Genomic DNA, 20,706 nt, shown 5'->3' with positions numbered 1-20,706 from the left:
CCAACTACATGAGTAAGCCTGGTGAAACCAGCCTAAATAACAAAGCTCAGGATCATGATGGGGGACAGTGGGTAACAGGTATGGGTGGGGTTCCTGGTTTTAGGACTTGAAAGTATTATTAGTTTTGTTTCCACAACCATCCAGCTGGTTCTGTCGGCCTCATTCTCTACTTTCTAAGAACATTCAAAAAATACAGTTGGACTAAAACAGTCACATACCTTTTCTTTTCCCTTTCTTTTTATGCTGGTACATGGCCTTGAATTCAGAGACTGGGTCCTCACCCTTAGGCTTTTTACTCAAGGTTGGTGCTCTATCAGTTGGGTCACCTTTCAACTTTTGTCTTTTTGGTGATTAACTGGAGATAATGGTAGCCAGGAGTGTGGCTTAATGATAAAGTGCTTGCCTAGCACACATGAAGCCCTGGGTTCAATTCCTTGGTACCACATACACAGAAAAAGCTGAAAGTGGTGCTGTAGTTCAAGTGGCAGAGCACTAGCCTTGAGCAAAAGCATTTAAGGACAGTGCCTAGGCTCTGAGTTCAAGCCCCAGTACTAGAAAAAAACGACTCATGGACTTGGAACCATGATCCTCACATCTTAGCTTCCCAAGCAGATTATAGGCATGAGCCACCTCACAACACTTCACACTCCCCTCTCCTTATTTTTAGCTTTAAGAGAGATTAATTATGCTAGAAAGCATTCATTATTAAATTTCCACACATGTTTACAATATATCCCAGTCAATCTCACTTCCCCTCCTTTTTACCCTTCTCCTTTTCCCTAAACAATTTCATCAGGTTTCATTATTCTATTTTCATAGTTGCAAACCCTATGAGGCTGAGATTTGAGGATCATGGTTTGAAGTCAGTACAGGCAGACTCTTATTACCGAATAAAGTGTGGAAGTGTAAAAGTGTGACTCAAGTGGGAGAGCACCAGTCTTGAGTAAAAAAGCTAAGGGAGAATATGAAGCCCTCAATTTAAGCTCTACTGCTAGCATGTGAGTGTGTGTGCACATGCACACACTCACACACAGAGGTGGAAAACATATAGGAGAAATGTTCCCAATTTTGTTGAAAGACAGTATAGAAAACTAAAATGAGCTATAGACACCGTGTTCATAGGCAAAAGGCTATCACTAGTAGTTTAACTGGAAGTAGGGTTCGGGGGTCACGTTTATGAAACTTTGCTGAACTGAACTCTCAGGAGTAATCTGATGTCACATGGCTAAAAGGTCACAGCAATGGGCAGTAGATTCAGCTGGGTCATTCAACCTGATTTATCTCTGTGTTCACAGGTTCTGCTGTCACTTGGCTGTCATTGGGACAGTTCAAATGATTGCGTCATTGCCCTTTTCTTCCTGAAGAGAAACAGCTTTGCCATATCCGATTTGTGAAAGTCCTGTATGCTAATGGTACATCAGAAAACTTGGGGAGAAGTCAGTTTTGACTTCATCTAGATTAATAGCCTTTTGTTTTGTTTCCTGTGCCAATCCTAGGATTTGAAGTTAGGGTCTGAGTTCTATCCTTTAGTTTTTTTACCCACGCCTGGTACTCTACCACTTGACCCACAGCAACTCTTCTGGCTTTTTTGCTGGTTAATTGAAGGTCTCTCTATGGGCCAGGAGCATGGCCTAGCAGTAGAATACTTGGCTAGCATGCACAAAGCCCTGGGTTCAATTCCTCAGGACCACATACACAGAAAAAGCTAGAATTGGTCCTGTGGCTCACGAGGTAGAGCTCTAGCCTTGAGAAAGCCCAAGGACAGTGCCCAGGCTCTGAGTTCAAGCCCCAGGACTGGCCAAAAAAATGCTTGGGCTGGCCATTCTCCAGTCTCAGCCTCCTGAGTAGTTAGTGTTGGACACTGAAGTCCATCTACTGCTGTGGACACTGACAACCACCTGGGAGAGACTGTTTTTGAATCAGGGCCTGGCTATATAGCATAGAATGGCTTCAAAGTTATGGTCCTTCTGCCCCAAGAACCTGGGATGACAGGTGTGGCTTAACACACTCAGGTCATCTTTAGATATGCATAAAAAGAGGAAAGGGCTAAATATCAAACATTCTGTTAAAAAGCCTGGCTGGGAACAGGGTGGCCCACACCTTGTAATCACCTGACCTCAATATGCAATTTTGTGGAGCAGCAACTCACAGATCCATGTGTAGATGGAGGGATGGAAGGTTCCACAGGGCACTTGTCCCAACAGGGGAAAGATCAGCTGCCAGGAACAACAGCAGCATTGTCCTCCAAACTGGGGGCACACAGCTGTCACATGCAGAGGAAATGCCTGGCCCCTTTCTTGTCTTACTGGTTCTGCAATTTGTCCCTGATGTTGTAGGACCTCTGTATCTGGTGACCGGTACCTGGTGATCTGTATCTGATGCGGACTCACTTTCTTTAATTCAGTCTTACTTCATGTTCCCTGCTGTCTCAGATTCCCGAAGACTGGAGGGATAGATGGGAAGTGTAAAACATCTGCAAGTTCCCAATAGGCTGAATTTTAAGAGAAATGTAAGCCGTGCCCTTCATTTTTCAAAAATTGCATTCCATATAGAGTTGTACTATGGGTAGGAAGTAAGTAAAGTACACAAAGAAATTTGAGCCTAGCACTGGTGGCTTACGTTGGTAATCTTGGCTATTAAGAAGACTGTGATCTGGGGACAGTTCTAAGCCATCTGGGTCAGACAAATCCATGAGACATATATCTCCAGTTAGCCAACCAAAAAGCCAAAAGTAGGCTGCTAGCCTTAAGTGAAAAAGCTAAACAAGATGATGGGGCCTTGAGTTTAAACCCCAATACCGGTGTACGTGCACACACACACACACACACACACACACACACACACACACTCACACTAATGAAAGAAAGAAAGAGAGAGAGAGAAAGAGAGAGAAAAAAAAGAAAAAAAGATTGGGATGCAGACCAAGTAGGGGTCAGCCTGTCTCAATACCCATGATCCTGCGCCTAATATCCCATGTGGCTCAAGCCTTAGATTCCAGACAGCTTATTGCATGTGCTTCTTCCTCTGGAATACTGTATTCATCAACTGTAACCAAATGCCTGAGATAATTAACTTAGAAAAGGGTTGTGGCAGCCGAGCACAAGTGGCTCACACCTATAATCCTAGCTACTCAGGAGGCTGAGATCTGAGGACTGAGGATCAATGTGCCCAGGGCACTAACATCCAAGAAACCCTTAAATCCAATTAACCACCAGAAAAGCAGAAGTGGTGCTGTGGCCCAACGGGTAGGGTAGTAGCATTGAGCTGATGAGATCCACAGAAAAGGAAAGAAAAGAAAGAAAAGGAAAGGAAAGGAAAGAAAAGGGTCATCGCATGCCCTGTCTAACTTTGAGCTATATCATCCATATTGTGAATAACTTTCTGCTGAGACTTGATTACCATTGGTTATGAATGTGTTATTGCTTTATCACTCTCTGCTGAGACTTATAGTGAGGGTAAACACATGGACCTCCCTGTCCTGCCCCACTTTGTGCTGATAGGCTCTGGCACCCGATATTAGCTGGAGGGACCTCCTCAAAGGGGGTTAGATTCCTGCCTTGATGAACCTCCCTGACACTTCTGATTGTGCTCCGGCGAGGGAGGGATGGAGGGGGGGGGCTGGGTGTGGGAGGTCAGTGGGCCCTCTCCTCTCTTGGCTCACCCTGGTCGGGGTGTGTTCTCCCTATCGCTCCTGCTGATCGAGAAGGACCGGGGACAAGACCGTGGCAGATTTAGGCTTCTGGGGTGCTGAGAGGTAAGAAGCATGTGGTGGAGTAAAGGCACATCAGGAAATAGGAAGCAAGAGAACCAGAAGGAGCTGTCCACTCCCAGTCCTGCCCTAAATGCCTACCTCCTTTCAATAGCACCAACCAGGGGCAGGCCCACAACATATGGCTTTTGGGGGATAAACAATATTCTGCCAAGAATACATAACAGTGCTCTCCTCATAGAGGAAATTAAGTGAGACAATGCACTTCAGGCTCTGAGTTCTTGGTATGGAGGTCCAGTAACTGAGCAATCAGATGTGTGAGGAGTCTGTAATGGCAATTAGCCCAAGAAGACCTCGAAAAGATAGACTTTGAGTTGGTACTGATACTGTGAGGTCTTCACATCTCTTCAGAGGTAATAGGAGGGAAAACAGAAGTAAGGCAGGAGCACAGCGAATGGCCTACTGAGTGCCAGGAAGAAAAGCACCTTGCTAGAAGGTAGGGCTACTTGAGATTAGCAACAGGGACATGAGATAAGAGAGTAGGCTGGAATGGGCCAAAGAGAGCTTAGCTTACCCTTCTATTCCCCCCACCAAAATTCACATCGAAACTGAATTCCCAATGTAACTGCATTAGTAGATGGGACCTAAAGCAGTTAGCACCCTTCTATATGATTGAAGGCTGAAAGGACTGTGCTCTTCCAGAAGAGGGCCCTAGGAAGAGTTAGAGGAACCAAGGGAAAAGAGGTTCCCAGGGCTGGTAGTGCATGCTTCTAATCCCAGCAGTCACGATGCTGAGGTAGGTGAGTCCTAAGTGCTAGATATTAATGAAAATTTTGGAGTCCAGGGACTAGGCTATTATTTTAATCACTTGGAATGTATTAACCAAAATGATATTTTAATTCTACAAAATATATAATCTAGTAGATTATTCCCTAATTAATTCATTCTGAATGATAGTTAATGTGAATTTTTATTGTTACATATGTGTGTGTGTGCGTGCGTGCATGTGTGCTTGTGTGTATGCTGCCCTTGGGGCTTGGTCTCAGGACCTCATGACCTCCTTTAGCTTTTTTCCTCAAGGCTAGCATGGCTGGTGCTCTACCCACTTAAGCCATACCTTCACTTCCACCTTTTTGCTGGCTAATTGGAGATAAGTCTTTCAGATTTGTATGCCCAGACTGACTTCAAATTACAATCCTTAGTTCTTAGCTTCCTGAACAGCTAGGTTTACAGGCATGAACCTTTACCACCTGGCTCTATCATTACTTTTAACTGTATACAATAGAGTTGTATTAAGTACATTTACATAATACCACAGATTTCTGAAAGTGTTCCATCTAAAACCAAAACTGAACAAATTGAACACTTATCTTCCCTTTACTCTCCCACCCAACAAACCCTATTCTGCTTTTCTTTTTCTTTCTTCTTTTTTTGTTCTTTCTTTTTTAAATTTTTTTTGACAGTCCTGGGGCATGAACTCAGGGCCTGAGCACTGTCCTTGATCTTTCTCAAGGCTAGAGCTTTACCATTTAAGCCACGGCACTACTTCCTGCTTTTTCTGTATATGTGGTACTGGGAGTTGAACCCAGGTCTTCATGCATGCTAGGCAAGCACTCTACCACTAGGCCAAACTCGCAACCCACTATTCTACTTTTCTCTGAATCTTGGTACCTTACACATGTGAATCATACAATATTTGTTCTTTGGTGATATTGTTCTCTTATTTACCTAATGTACATCCATGCTGTGGCATGTGACAGGATTTTACTCTTAAAGGCAAAATAATATGTCATTTTATGCACATATCACACTTTTTTTATCCAATCTGATCTATGGACATTTGGGTTGCTTCCATTTTTGTTTTATCTTTTAATAAAAGACTATAGAATGTGTACATGAAAATAACTCTTGTTTTATTTCTTTTGGATATGTACCATAATACATGGTAGAGTTCCTTTTTTTCCCCCTTTTTTGGTGGGGGGAGCAACTACCATACTGGTTTCCATGGCAGCTGTGCCATATTTCAACTATCCACCAAGGCTCAGTTTCTCCACTTACCTCTTTAAACAGACATTCATTTTGAATACACTTAAAATGCATAAACACTGAAAAACTACTCATATCCTGATTTGCAGAGAAAAGTGTTAATTTTACCCATCTAGTTTAAAATAAAAATTTAAAGTTGGCCTGCAAGTAGTCTTATTCTTTACCATAGCGTTAGGCTGACCTCTAGTGGTAGTAGTTGTATATTTGCAGCCAATCACACATTCTGTTTTAGCTTTTATATGTGCAGCATTATAGGTGTGTGGGTTTTAACATGGTCATGGGACTTGAATTCTTTTTTTTTTGCCAATCCTGGGCTTGAGCTCAGGACCTGAGCACTGTCCTTGGACTTTCTCAAGGCTAGAGCTCTACCACTTGAGCTTCAGCACCATTTCCAGCTTTTTTTCTATGTATGTGGTACCGAGGAATTGAACCTGCGTCTTTGTGCATTCTAGGCAAGCACTCTACCACTAGGCCAAACTCCCAGCCCTGGGACTTGAATTCTTGGCTTAGATGCTGTCCCTGAGCTCTTCAGCTCAAGGCTACCGCCCTAACTCTTGAATCACAGCACCACTTCTGGTTTTCTGGTGGTTAATTGGAGATAAGAGTCTCACAGACTTTCAAGCCCCAACTGGCTTTGAACCATGATCTTCAGATCTCAGCCTCCTGAATAGTTAGGATTACAGGAATGAGCCACCGGTGCCCAGCTTAGCTATTATATTGTTTCCCCTACTTTTTAATGTTTTTATTTTTGTGGGGATTGACTTTGCACTTGCTAGCTACCTTGTTTCACAAGTCATGAAAAGAGCTAAAAAAAAATGGACATTGTGTTAAATTTCTTACTCTGCAATGCCACTACTGGCCCTTAAATTCAGAGCCTCATACTCACTAGGGAGATTTTTTTGTCAGTCCTGGGGCTTGAACTCAGGGCCTGAGCACTGTCCTTGGGCTTTCACGAGGCTAGAGCGTCACTTGAGCCAAAGCACCACTTCCAGCTTTTTCTATGTATTTGGTACCGAGGAATTGAACCAGGGTCTTTGTGCATGGTAGGCAAGCACTCTACTACTAGGCCAAACTTCTGGTCTAGAGCTTTGTTTTAAAACTTGTTTGTTTTTGATTGCTCATAGTGGCTATTCTTTGTTTCTTTCCAGAAAGGAGATGAAGTCCTTGGAACAGTCTGATTCCCTGAAAGGGTCTCTGACTGCAGAACAGCAGCTGTCCTTAATCAGTGGCTGTGCCAACTTGACGCAGGCAGTAGAGGGCGCTGTGCACATTCAGGTAAGTTGAGGACACCTGCACCCCATTGAGCTTGAGACAATAGGAGCCCAGCGTCTTCCCACCCATGATAAGAACTGGCAAGGTTAGAGGCAGTGGGTGTGGGACATTTTGTACCTTCAAGGCCAGAGTTTTGTTTGAAGAAACAGAGTCATCAAAATATTCCTCATGGGAACTGTTTACAAAGGGTAGTGTGTGCATTTCTGGAATGATCACAGTGAAGCCCTTTGTATCATTAATGTGTGCTAATAGAACAGAAATAACAACAAAAAATCCCCGATGCAGGTGCTCATCAAATGCCTATGACAATTAGACGTATTGTCATTTTGAGCAGAAACAGATTTTGTGGATTCCCAATACTATTTTATTTTGCTCTATCTACTTCTTTGCTCTCTTCTCCTTCCTTGCTCTCTCATAAAGTAATGGTCTCAAAAAATTGTCTAAAGTGAAGGGTTCCCTTGGCTCTCACCAGTAATTCCAGTTACTCAGAAACTGAGATCTGAGGATCACATTTTGGGCAGGAAAGTCCATGCGATCCTTATTTCCACAAAAGGAAAAAAGCCAGAAGTAGAGGTATGGCTCAAATGGTAGAGCTCCAGGCTTGAGCCAAAAAGCTAAATGAAAGCATGAGGTTCTGAGTTCAAGTCCTAGTACCAGCACTCAAACAAACTGCTTAAAGGAAAACCTTACATCTACATCTAGTGTTTCAAACAACTTGACAGGGATTTTCACAGGGTTGGGGGTTATTTGCTTAGCTAAAGAGCCTGAAGTCACAAGCATTCTGAGGCTGCAACTGTAGCTTGTGGCAGGTATTACTTCCTCTTCTGCTACGCTGAATTTGTTGGAAATAAAAATGCTCCTTCCCATTTTGTGTTTGAAGATTTGTATATCCCTTGTTCTGTATTTGAAGGGAGAATTTGGGAGAACCCAGAATGTTCTGTGTGTGTGTGTGTTTTCTGGTCAATACCTGTTCTGAGATTCGGGTCAGACACAGGAGATGAAGGTTCTAGGTCTTTGTGCCTCTAGACTTCTTCAAATTCTTTAACAAATTGTTATCAAAACAAGGAGTAGGCTGTTTTTCAACCCCTTTTCTTTTTCCATGATACCACAGTCCTTCCTTATCCATGGTTTTACTTTCTGTGATTTCAGTCATCCTTGGGTAATAGCGGTTCCAAAACATATTACAACTGTGGCTGCTGCTACTACCACCACCATCACCACCAATTCCACCACTCATACTACTATTACTACTACTACTACTATTTTGTGCTGGTTCTCAGGCCTGACCTCAGGGCCTGGGCTTTATTTCTAAACCGTTTTGTTGGTTTTTTTTTTTTTAATTCACAGCTAGTGCTCTACTGCTTGAGCCATAATTTCACTTGTAGTTTTTCATTAGTTAATTGTAAATAAGAGTCTCATGGACTTTTATGCCTGGGCTGGCTTAGAACTGTGATCCTCAGATCTCAACCTCCTAAGTAGACAGGATTACAGGTGTGAACCACTGGTACCTGGCCCAAAATATTATTTGTCTTCATTTATTCAAGAGAAGCAGGGCCCATATTCACATCACTGTTGTTATAGGATGATGATGATGATGATGATGATGATGACGATGTGAGTGCTGGGCCTCTCTTTCCTGGCTTTTTCCATTTAAGGTTGGCATTCTACCATTTGAGTCACAGCTCTACTTCAGGCTTTTTGGTGGCTGATTGGAGATAAGTCTGATGAAGACATGCTCCTCAGATCTCAGCCTCCTGAATAGCTAGGATTACAGCCACCATCTGCCTGGCTTTTTCTCTGTCGCTTGTTAAGCTGAGGGCTGTCACATGAGATCCCAGAGAAGGATGCAGCTAATAAGCTTTTGGCTTCCCTGTTCCCACAGGATCTGAAGTTGTGGTTTCTCATCGTGGATAATGCAGAAAGTTTCTGGCTCTGATGTTGGCAGACAGATTTTTTTTTTTTGCCAGTCCTGGCTTAGTCTCAGAGCATGAGCACTGTCCTTGGGCTTCCTCAAGGCTAGAGCTCTACCACTTGAGCCACAGCACCACTTCCAGCTTTTTCTATGTATGTGATACCGAAGAATCAAACCCGGGTTTTCATGCATGCTGAGCAAGCGCTCTACCACTAGGCCAAACTCCCAGCCCCGGAACAGCTCTTTTTTATGTGGCTTTAGTTTTTAAAGAAGGCAGAAAAATTCATATGTCATCTTGACAGTGGCAAAGATATGAGTACCTCCTGCTTTAGAGAACTCATCGTTCAGAACTCATGTTCAGGTCAGCTGGGTTTGGGGCCAGTCGGGACAGAGTCTGTGGTTTTAGCAAATTTCTTAGCTTTGAAGCTGTGTTTCCTCAACTGTGGTACCCACAACTCTGGGATGTTGTGGAGATTTCTAACGGGGGCCACATCCAAGGGGCCTCTCCTGAATGGCAAGGCTTTTCTTCTCCAGCTAAAAAATGTAAAAAAGAAAACTCCCTAGTTGGGGCTGGGGGCTCCTGCTTGTAATCTTAGCTACTCAGGAGGCTGAGGTCAGCCAGAGCAGAAAGGTCTAAGAAACTTATACTTCCAATGAACCAGTAAAATGCTAGATGTGGAGCTGTGGCTCAGTTGGTAGAGTGCAACCCTTGAGCAGAAAAGCCAAGCAACCGTGCTACTTCAAGACCTAGTTCCAGGGCCGGGGGTTTGGCCTAGTGTCATGCACGAAGACCCCGGTTTGATTCCTCAGTACCACATACACAGAAAAAAAAGCCGGAAGTGGTGCTGAAGCTCAAGTGGTAGAGCTCTAGCCTTGAGAAAGTCCAAGGACAGTGCTCAGGCCCTGAGCCATGCCCAGGACTAGCAAAAAAAAAAAAAAAAAAGACCCAGTTCCAGCAAAAAAAACACAAAAAACAAACAAAACCCAAAGTCCTTTTGGGGTGACCATGATAGAATGGTTCCTTGGTATCCCCATGGGATTGGTTCCAGTCTCTCAGATGTATACCAGAATTCAAGGATGCTCAAGACCCTTAAACAAAATGGCTTAGTATTTGCAGAAAACTTCTCATCTACCCACATACTTTTAAGTTGTATAATCCATTAAAGCAGTGTAATGCTGAAGAAATAGTTGCTAAACCACACATTTAGTAATTACATTGAATAATGACAGGAGAAAAGCCTGTATGTGTTCAGTACAGGCATAGTTTTGTGTGTGTGAATATTTTCAGTGTGTGATCCGATTGATTGAATCTCTGCTTGTCAGACCTACCAATGTGGAGGTCTGGTAACATACACTATTGAAGTGGCAAAAATGTCATATTAGGAATACAGATATGGGATGACATTGATTAAGATACAGTGTATTTTTGTTAAATGACAACTCCTTAAAAGATGATTAAAAAAGAAATACATACATGTCTAATTTCTATAATTATAGAATGGTATCTGAAAGGTGGATACGTAATGTGTTACTATAATATTTCTAATTTCTCATTTGGTAGAGCTCCAGACTCTGGCTTCTCTCTCTCTTCCCAGTGTATTCTTTATTCAGTGCTAAGACTTTCTCTTTGAAACCAGTCTTTTTTTTTGGCTTTCTCAGACATTTTCAGTACACAGTGCCTTTTGAATCCATGCCTTATATTGCCATTAGAAGTAATATTTCCCTGAGCCAGATGCTTATGATTCATATCTGTAATGTTAACTACTACTTAAGATCTGTAGGACTGTGATTTCAAACCAGCCCAGACAGAAAAGTCTGGGAAACTTCCATCTCCAATAAATCGGCAAAATGGATTGGAAGTATGGTTCCAGTGGTAGAGAGGCCTGAACAAACAAATTGAGAGAGCATGAAGCCTTGAGTTCAAACCTCAGTATCAGCAAAACCTAGAAGTTTTATCTCCATACTCCTTACTTTTAAGCATTTAGATTTTTTTTTCTCCTCTATAACAGACTTCTTTATATGGCCATGTTTATAAAACTTATTTATAAGATTGCCAGAGCTAGTTGATATGAAGTCATGCCAAGAGTAGTGGAATATATTTATGTTAAAAAGTTCATTTTGAGGCAGTTTCTTGGTATGTTACCTAGCCTAGTAGAATTTCTAATCTCAAGCAATCACCCTGCCTCAGTCTCCTGAGTGCTGGAATTACACTCATGGTGTACCACCATACCTACTTCTATTCAATTTCTTTGCATGGTCATCTCACCTTTAGAAAAACAGTCTAAGCAGGGTGCGGTGGCTCATGTCTGTAATCCCACTTACTCAGGAGGCAGAGAGCTGTGGATTGCGGTTAAAGCCAAGCCTGGGCACTAAAAAGTCCATAAAACTCTTGTCTCCAATTAATCACCAGAAAATCAGAAGTGTCACTGCAGCTCAAGGGTAGGGTGGTAGCCTTGAGCTGAAGAGCTCAGGGGCAATGCCCAGGCCCAGAGTTCAACTCCCACGATGTACGTAAACAAAATAAAACAAAACAACAACAAGAATAGTCCAGCAGATGATTTCTTTTTTTGTAAATCTTTTTTTTTTCCAGTGCTGGGCTTTGAACTCAGGGTCTGAGCACTGTCCTTGGGCTTTCTTAGTGCTACCACTTGAGCCACAGCACCGTTTCTGGCTTTTTCTATGTATATGGTACTGAGGAATTGAACCTAGGTCTTCATGCATGCTAGGCTGTTTTTGTTTGTTTGTTTGTTTGTTTGGCCAGTGCTGGGCCTTGAACTCAGGGCCTGAGCATTGTCCTTGTGCTTTCTCAAGGTTAGCACTCTACCACTTGAGCCACAGCACCACTTCTGGCATTTTTCTGTATATGCGGTACAAGGAATTGAACCCTGAGCTTCGTGCTCACTAGGCAAGCATTCTATCACTAGACCATGCTCCCACCTAAGATGATTTCTCTAAACATCTAAAACTAGCATAATAGAATTAGTTCAGACTAACATACCCTTATCACAATATAATGTCAACAAATGGAGAACTTCCCCAATAATGACTTGACTAAAAGGAAGGCATTCTTTGTGGAGTTATTTTAGGGGTATTATGCTGCCTTTCTGAGACAAGTGTGTATTACTTCATATACAATCTTGAACTAAATAAGTGGCAGTCACCAAAGGTTGTAAAGTACATTGGGTGATGAAAACCATTAGGACTAAGGAACTAAGGGTTGTCTGTGTTTTAGTGTGAAATGAATGGGTTTAAGTGTTGAGAAGTATCTGTTAAGAAGAATGCTGGGCCAGCATTGGGAAGGGAAGCAGAAAAGGATGTGGCAAATCTGACTAGGTGTAATCCATGTGAGAGACTGTGTGCTTCAGAAATTGCACCTCCACCTGGGCATCAGCTGCTCATGCCTGTAGTCCTAGCTACTCAGGTGGCTGAGATCTGAAGATCACAGTTCAAAGTCAGCCCAGGCAGAAATATTCATGAGACTCTTATCTCCAATAAACCAGCCAAAGGCTGAGAGTAGAAATGTGGCACAAGTGGTAGAACACCAGCCTTGAAAGGGAAAAGCTAAAGAACAGTGCCCAGGCACTGAGTTCAAATCCCAGGACTGGCGCACCGCCCCCGCCCCCCGCCCCCCACACACTGTTGTGCTTCTAGGAAAACAGAGGAACAGGAGGAGAGCAGTTCTAACACAGAGAACCATTGTGAAGGTGCAAAGAAGCTTGCCCTTGAACAAATACATATTGAGGAAGAAACAGTGGAAAGGGTTAAGGACCATCTCGAAGATAACAGGGTATATCTCTGTAATCTTACCTATTTACAGTGAGATCTGAGGATTGTGGTTTGAAGCCAGCCTGGGTAGGAAAGTCTGTGAGATTCTGATCTCCAATTAGCAAGAAGCTAAAAGTAGAGCTGTGGTTTTACTTTTAACCTTGAGAAGAAAAAGCTAAGGGACTGTGCCCAGGTCCTGAGTATCAGGTCCCCAGTATCAGTACACCCAAGCATATGTTTCTAATACTGGCAATGCTAGAAATATAACTTGGAAAATTAAACATTTATGTATGTTTTATTATAAAGAAAATTTAGGAAAATCCTGCCTAGGTCCATTATTCAAGTATAATAATATTTTAATTATGTATTTCTCTTCAATTTTCCTTTTCTCTTTTTGTAATGTACACTTGAGATTTATATGAACATTTGTATGATAGGTTTTAGTTAATCCTAAAAGCATTTTTTTTGCCAGTTCTTGTCCTTGAACTCAAGGCCTAAGCACTATCCTTGAACTTTCTCAAAGCTAGAGCTCTACCACTTGAGCCACAGCACCATTTCCAGCTTTTTTTCTTTTTGTTTTTGGGGTTTTTTTTTTGCCAGTCCTGGGCTTGAGCTCAGGGCCTGAGTACTGTCCTTAGAGTTTCTCAGGGCTAGAGCTCTAGCACTTGAGCTTCAGAAGTACCATTTGTGGCTTTTTTTTTTCTATCCCTGGGTCTTCATGTATGCTAGGCAAGCACTCTACCACTAGGCCAAACTCCCGGCCCCTTCCAGCTTTTTGTTCTATGTATATAGTATGGAGGAATCGAACCCTGGTCTTCATGCATTCTAGGCAAGCACTTTACCACTAGACCAAACTCCCAGCCCCCTAAAAACATTTCTTACTGCAAGATTTGCCCAAGACTATGTCAGTGAGAGATACAATTTTTTAACTTAAAAATTGTAATGCCTTCATGTAAGAACACTCCAGGCCCTGTGATACTTCCTAGTCTTGGTGTCTATAGACTGCCACTCTGGGGATAAAACCCAGAGTTCAGCACATGCTCAGCAAGTCCTGTACCTAAGAGCTATAACCACATTCCCCCCAGAGTCTTTTAGAAGAATGTATCTATCCTCCTTAAGAGTCCTTGCAACACCTTTTTTTTTGGTTTATGCAGATCAAGTGGCTTCCACCTGCAATCCTAGATATTTAGGAGGCCGAGATCTTAAGATTAGGGTTTAAAGCCAGATCAGGTAGGAAAATCTGAGACTCTTATCTCTATCTGAAAACTGGAAGTGTAGGTATGTCTCAAGTGGAAGAGTGCCAGCCTTGACTGGAAAAAGGAGAGCATGAGGCCATGAGTTCAAGTTCCAATACCAGTACACACACACACAAACACGATTCTCCTGACCTAAAAATGCATCTAAGCTGTAGAGTTACTTCAGAGAACTCTTCAAAAGCAGGACTCAGAGTTTAAACATACAAACAAGCACATACACAGAGATTCAATAGCAACTAGCTAAACACAATCCCATTATGGGATTCCCAGAGTCCCCTCAGTCATGTCAGTCAAAACCTGGACAATGTGAGTGTAATTCTTCCCAGATTGTCTTCTCTCCATACCCCAGAGGCCAGAAACATGGGTCATAAGGTTTGTTAACACTCTGCTGAAATGTGAGAGTATGTAAGAAAGAAACCTGAATTTCTAGAACTTAAGTGTAATTTTGAAATCAAATCTTGCTTGGCAAGAAAATCTACTGGGCTAAAAAAGTTTAGTCTGAAAAGCCTATATGAAAGCACTGACTCTTAAAGGGGATTAAGGCTCATTAGCTGTAATATGCCAGCATTATCTAATCTCTGGAACCCAAGATTTGAGATTATAGTAGCTGGTAAGAAGCATGGGAACCAGTTCAGTGGGTTGTGATGTTAAAATGGAGTTTGCTTCCACAATGTTAAGACCATGATTGATATCTAAAAGAAATAATTATGATTATATATTTGTGCTGGTTCTGAGGCTTGGGCATTTTCCCTTAGTTTTTGCACTCAAGTCTGGTGCTCTTACCACTTGAGCTACATCTCTACTTCTGGCTTTTTGGTGGCTAATTAGAAATAAGAGTCTCTCAGAGTTTTCTTCCTGGGTTAGCTTTGAACTGGGATCCTTAGATTTTAGCCTCTTGAGTAGCTAGGAGTATAAATGTTTGCCACTGGTACCAGATTTAGAAGTAAAAATTTATTGTCCATGTAGAAGATCAGAATTTGTATCTAAACCTCACCTTGACAAATTTGGAAAGTGCATTTTGATAAGGAGTTTCAGACACTGTCATTCATTATAAGAAGATAGGTTCATAAAGAGGATCGATTTTGAAATGTATATATATTCTCTTAAAGAATAGATGTGTACTAGGGGCTAGTGGCTGGTAGAATCCTAGTTACTCAGGAGGCTGAGATCTGAGGATCACAGTTCAAAGCTGGCCCAGCCAGGAAAGTCCATGAGACCCTTCTCTTCAGTTAAACAGCAAGACACTGGAGGTGGAATTGACTCAAGTGGTAGAGTACAAGCCTTGAGTGAGAAAGCTAGGCCCTGAGTTCAAGTCCCAATACCAGAAGATACACACACACACACACACACACACACACACACACACACACACACACACACACACAGGAATAAAGTAAATAGGTCTTAGCCACGGAAGTGCACAATAATCCCTCTTTAAGTAGCACTGGGGTGGGAATGCCATGGTTCAGGTAGTATAGGTCTCATGGGATGGCTGTGGGTGAGTATATACAGGTGTGTTCACTCAGACTGGAATGCAACTTTTCCTTTGTGTCTTTTGTTTTGTTTTTGAGTCAGGGTCTAAAACTAACAACTTCCTGTTTCAGCCTCTCTAGTTTTGCCACTATGCTCAAGCTCTGTTGTGTTTTTTTCTCTCCAAAAACATTTTTTTAAAATAATATAGATGATAAAGTTTAATTTTCTTTCTTTTAATTTCCTTCTTTCTTGTATGCCATTTCTTGGGCTTAAACTCAAGCATCAAGCTTTCACTTAGCTTTTTGCCCAAGGCTGGCACTCTTTTTTCACTCCATCTTTTGGGTTTTTTTTTTTGCCAGTCCCGAGGCTTGAACTAAGGGGTTGAGCACTGTCTTTGAGCTTCCTCAAGGCTAACACTCCACCACTTGAGCCACAGCATCACTTCCAGCTTTTTCTGTGGTACCAAGGAATTGAACCCAGGGCCTGGGGTATGCTAGGCAAGCACTCTACCACTAGACCACACTGCCAGTCTCAATCTTTTTTTCTTTTCTTTTCTCTGTCTCTGTCTCTGTCTGTCTCTATTTCTCCCTGTCTGTCTCTCTCTGTCTTGCCCCCTGTCTCTCTCTCTCTCTCTCTCTCTCTCTCTCTCTCTCTCTCTCTCTCTCTCTCTCTCTCTCTCCCTCTCTCCCTCTCTCCCTCTCTCCCTCTCTCCCTCTCTCCCTCTCTCCCTCTCTCCCTCTCTCCCTCTCTCCCTCTCTCTTTCATGGGGCTTGAACTCTGGGCCTGGGTGCCCAGCTCAAGACTAGGGCTCTACCACTTGAGCCACAGCACCGCTTCCAGTTTTCTGGTGATTAACTGGAGATTAGAGTCTTAGGAACTTTAGTGCCCAGGCTGGCTTTGAACCATGATCCCCTCAGGTCTAGTACCAGAAAGATGTTACGATCCTGAGAAAGGGGAAACCCTGACTCAATAGCCAGAAGCTCCCAAAGCATTTTTAATAACTAGACAGGTGGTGTAATTTCTGCACAATTAGAAAGGAATTGCCCACTTGGTCAATAGTTGATATCACCCTCCTGATCTTTTTATAGCTGATTAATGCCTACTTTGTGTGTTACTTCAGACTTTTCTGCCTTGACTGGCTTTAAACATGCTCCTCAGATCTCAGCTTCCCCTTAGTTTTTAGGATTACCAGTTTTTAGTATAAGCCACTAGCACTGGCTTGAGCATCTTTTGATTTTGGTGTTGGTGTGGAGAATCCTAGATACTGACACTGTAGTCAGATACCCAGCTCATGTTCAATCCTCAGAGCATTTCCAGTTCCCTGTCAAGTCCAGCTCGTCTTTGGACAGCTCTTCTTTCCAGTTCCTGGAGCCTAGATCTCCACTCAAGGGGTTTTGTCCATTTTCACAACATTAAGTAAAATGAAATTTTACATTAGGTAGTGTTTTGAGCTCAGCTTCACTCACACAGTGAAATGCCGTTTGACGTATGTGCACATGTAGTTGTGTCTGCCAGTAGCTAGTTTCCTTTCATTGGTGGGACGTATTCCATTGTGAAGTTTTATCATAGTGCCTGTGTAGTCATCAGCTGAAAAGCTGAAAAGCTGTTATAAAGAAAGCGAGCATAAACGCATATTTTTAAATGACCATTTGGCTTTATTTCTCTTGGATAAATATCAAGGACCATTCCTTGGTATTGCTAGGTCCTATAGTAAATACTGGTTTACGTTTCTAAGAAAAGAAAAACTATTTTCCAAAATACAGGGAGTAGTGCTTGCTCTGCTTCCCTGTCAACTTTGGTATCACCAACATGACCCTACCCAATTCTCATGTGTATGTAAATAGCATCTTCATTTGTTAATTTATTTTTTTTTGCCAGTCCTGGAGCTTGAACTGAGTGCCTGGGCACTGTCCTTGGACACTTTTTGCTCAAGTCTAGTGCTCTACCACTTGAGTCACAGTGCCACTTCCAGCTTTTTCTGTGTATGTGGTACCAACGAATCAAACACAGGGCTTTGTGCATGCTAGGTCAGCATTCTACCACCAAGCTATATCCCGACCCCATATTTGCTAATTTTTTAAAAAATAAAATTGATTATTTCTTTGTTCTTCTTTCTGTCCGTCCTGGGATTTGAACTGAGGACCTTTTCCTTGATAGGTTAGCACTTTATCCCTAAGCTATGCTTCCAACCCTATTTTCTGCTGGTTATATTTAGGACAGGGTCTTACTTTGCTTTTAACAAGAGCATGTAGCTGAGCCTACCATCTGCCTACTTTAGGCTTCTAGTTTTTACTGGCATCACAGGCACATACCACAGCATTCAGCTTCCCTATGTGAAGATGGAGCTTTTGAACTTTTCTGCCTGGGCTCACCTGGAGCCCAGATTCTCTTCTTTTCAGCCTCTCATATAGTTTGGGATAATAGGCATATGCCACCATTGCCCAACTCTTGGTTCAGAAGGGGTCTTGTAAAGTTTTGTGCTTTGTCTTGGCCTCAAATGTGATCTTTCTGTTCTTAGCTTCCTAAGTAGCTGTGGTTATAGGTGTGAACCACTGCAGCTAAACATTAGTTATTTCTTTTTTAAATTTTATTTTTATTTCATTATCAGGGTAATTTATAGAGGCATTACAGTTACATTCATCAGGTGGTGGGTACATAACTTCTTTTTTATTGGTGGGGTGATATACAGAGAGGTTACAGTTACATTCATCAATACATTACTTCTTGAACACTGTTACCCCTTCCCATGTTTTTCTCCCACTTTCCCTCTCCCCACCCCTCCTACATCTTGTTTTTCCCACATTCAGATTCAGTAACCACATGAGATAAACTCTAAGGGTAAAAGAAAAGAAAAAAAAATAGGTTCACATAGTACATTAAGAACAACAATCATAAAGATAAACCTCTGGTTTTCATATCCTGGAGTTCTTGAGCTAAACTTCAGCTTATATGACCATACATACATAGCTTTTGAGCTATTATGATTCTCTGTTAGGAAAATCATAGATGTACGCTAATTGTTACAAATGAGGGAAACCACGGAGCCTGTGTTCCTTTGGGTCTGGCTTACTTCACTTAATATGACTTTTTTCCAAGACTTTCCATTTCCTTACAAATGGGGAATGTCATTCTTTTGGATAGCAGCATAAAATTCTATGGTGTATATATCTGGCCAGAAGAGGTGGCTACTGCACTGTCTGTGGGAGTGTAAACTTGTTCAACCAGTCTGGAAGGCAGTATGGAGTTCCTCAAAAGACTAAACATAGAGCTCCCTTATGACCCAGTAATCCCACTCCTGGGCATTTACCCAAACATCCAAAAACAAGACCATACTAAACCTACCAGCACAACCATTTTCACTGCAGCACTATTCACTGTACCTGAGATATGGAACCAACCCAGATGCCCCTCAGTAGATGAATGGTTATTTCTTATTATTGAGCCTTGACAGCTCTTTATATATTTTAGATAGAATTATTGTATTAGATAGGTGCTTTGTAAATATTCTCACAATGTTTTCATGGATTATTTTTGACAATGACTTTGGAAAGCAATTTAATTTTTTTTTATGAATTATGCTTTTTGTCTTGTCTTTGGAATCCAACATGATGCCACACAGAGGTTTTATAGTTTCATATTTTATATAAAGTAACTCAAGGGCCAGGAGTTTGGCCTAGTGGTAAAGTGCTTGCCTAGCATGCACAAAGACCCAGGTTCAATTCCTTGGTACTGCATACATGGAACAAAAGCAGGAAGTGATGCTGTGGCTCAAGTAGTAGAACTCTAGCCTTGAGAATGCCCAAGGACAGTGCCCAGGCCCTGAGCCCAAGCCAAAGACTGGCAAAAAAAGGAAAAAAAAAGGTAACTCAGTTGTTCCTATATAATTGTTTGAAAAGACATCATTTCTCCATTAAAATGTGCTAAATCTTTCTCAAAAATCAATTGATTACAATGTGAAGGTCTGTTTCTAAACTTAGTTATCTGTCTATAATACTTACATATTAAGTATTAAAACTAGATAACATGATTTCTCCATGTTTACTATTGTTATTGTTTAGAATTGTGTGCTTTACCTTTTAAAAGTGGTTTCTTCAATTTTTTGAGGGGGGACACAGAAATGGAGGGACAAAGTTAACAAAAATGTGACAATGATACTCACTAGACACTGTGTTGAAAATGAACTATACAATTTGTGGGCGGGGGTGGGAAGGGAAAATTGGGAGACAGCAAGGGAAGAAGTGACATTGTCCAAAAAGAAATGTACTTATACACCTTATTTACATAACTGTAACCACTCTGTATATCATCCTTAAAATCCATATCTTAGTTATAGTGAATAGTGCTATAGTGAACATGGTTGTGCTGGTAGGTTTAGTATGGCCTTGTTTCTGGATATTTGGATAAATGCCCAGGAGTGGGATTGCTGAGTCATAGGGGAGCTCGATGTTTAGTCTTTTTGAGGAACTGCCATACTGCCTTCCAGACTGGTTGAACAAGTTTACACTCCTACAGACAGTGCAGTAGCCATCCCTTCCGGCCAGTTTTAAAAAAGAAAAGAAAGAATTGTGCTCAGTTTCTGACTTAGTGATTCTGTACCTTGGTTTGAGAGAGAATTGGAGCTTTGACATAAATGACTTTTGTATAAGTGTACATGTTATATCTCTCACTTTATTTAGACTTTAAAAATATTTCCTATATTGGTGACAGTGTTTAATGTCTGTAATCACAGCTGCTTGGCAAGTAAAGATGAGGATCACAGTGTGAGGACAGCCTGACAAAAAGCTAGCAACACAGCATGTCATTGACTGTTTTTGAGATTTTTACATGTTCATACATAAACTATACATGTAATAAACTATACATAAACATATACATAAACTATATATGTAAGACATCATTTATCCATTTTTAAAACATAAAATGTGGCTGACAGTTTCAATATGTAGGATATATTCCCCTGAACCCTCAAGAACATCAAATCTGGATTTAATAAGTCTAGAACTCTGTGATAGCGTCAGGGTTGTTTTATTCTGATGTAAGACAACATCTCAGTACAAAATTTAGAAAGAGGCCAGGCACTGATGGCTCATGCCTATAATTGTGGTTCCAAGGCAACCCATGCAGGAAAGTCCATGAGACTTTTATCTCCAATTAGCCACCAAAAAGCCAGAAGTAGAGGTATATCTCAAGTGGTAGAGTGCTAGCCGAGAGCAAAAAAACTAAGGGAAAGCACTCTGGCCTAGAGTTAGAGCCCCCAGACCTATACCCCCCCA

At 41.7% G+C, this 20,706-nt stretch overlaps 1 protein-coding gene across 1 annotated transcript in view; it reads left to right on the top strand.

Annotated features, from left to right (window-relative positions):
• Cryl1 (crystallin lambda 1) overlaps positions 1–20,706 on the top strand; it is a 131,389-nt gene that overhangs the window by 17,202 nt on the left and 93,481 nt on the right. The window contains exon 3 of the mRNA XM_090342441.1: positions 6,904–7,030. Within this exon, the coding sequence (XP_090198567.1) occupies positions 6,904–7,030 (127 nt within the window). The remainder of the gene's footprint in view (positions 1–6,903; positions 7,031–20,706) is intronic.

The sequence above is a fragment of the Megascapheus bottae genome, chromosome 11 (assembly GCF_031878675.1).
Source record: "Megascapheus bottae isolate mThoBot1 chromosome 11, mThoBot2.hap1, whole genome shotgun sequence".
Taxonomy (NCBI): Eukaryota; Metazoa; Chordata; class Mammalia; order Rodentia; family Geomyidae; genus Megascapheus; species Megascapheus bottae.
This window is presented reverse-complemented; position numbering and strand designations above follow the sequence as displayed.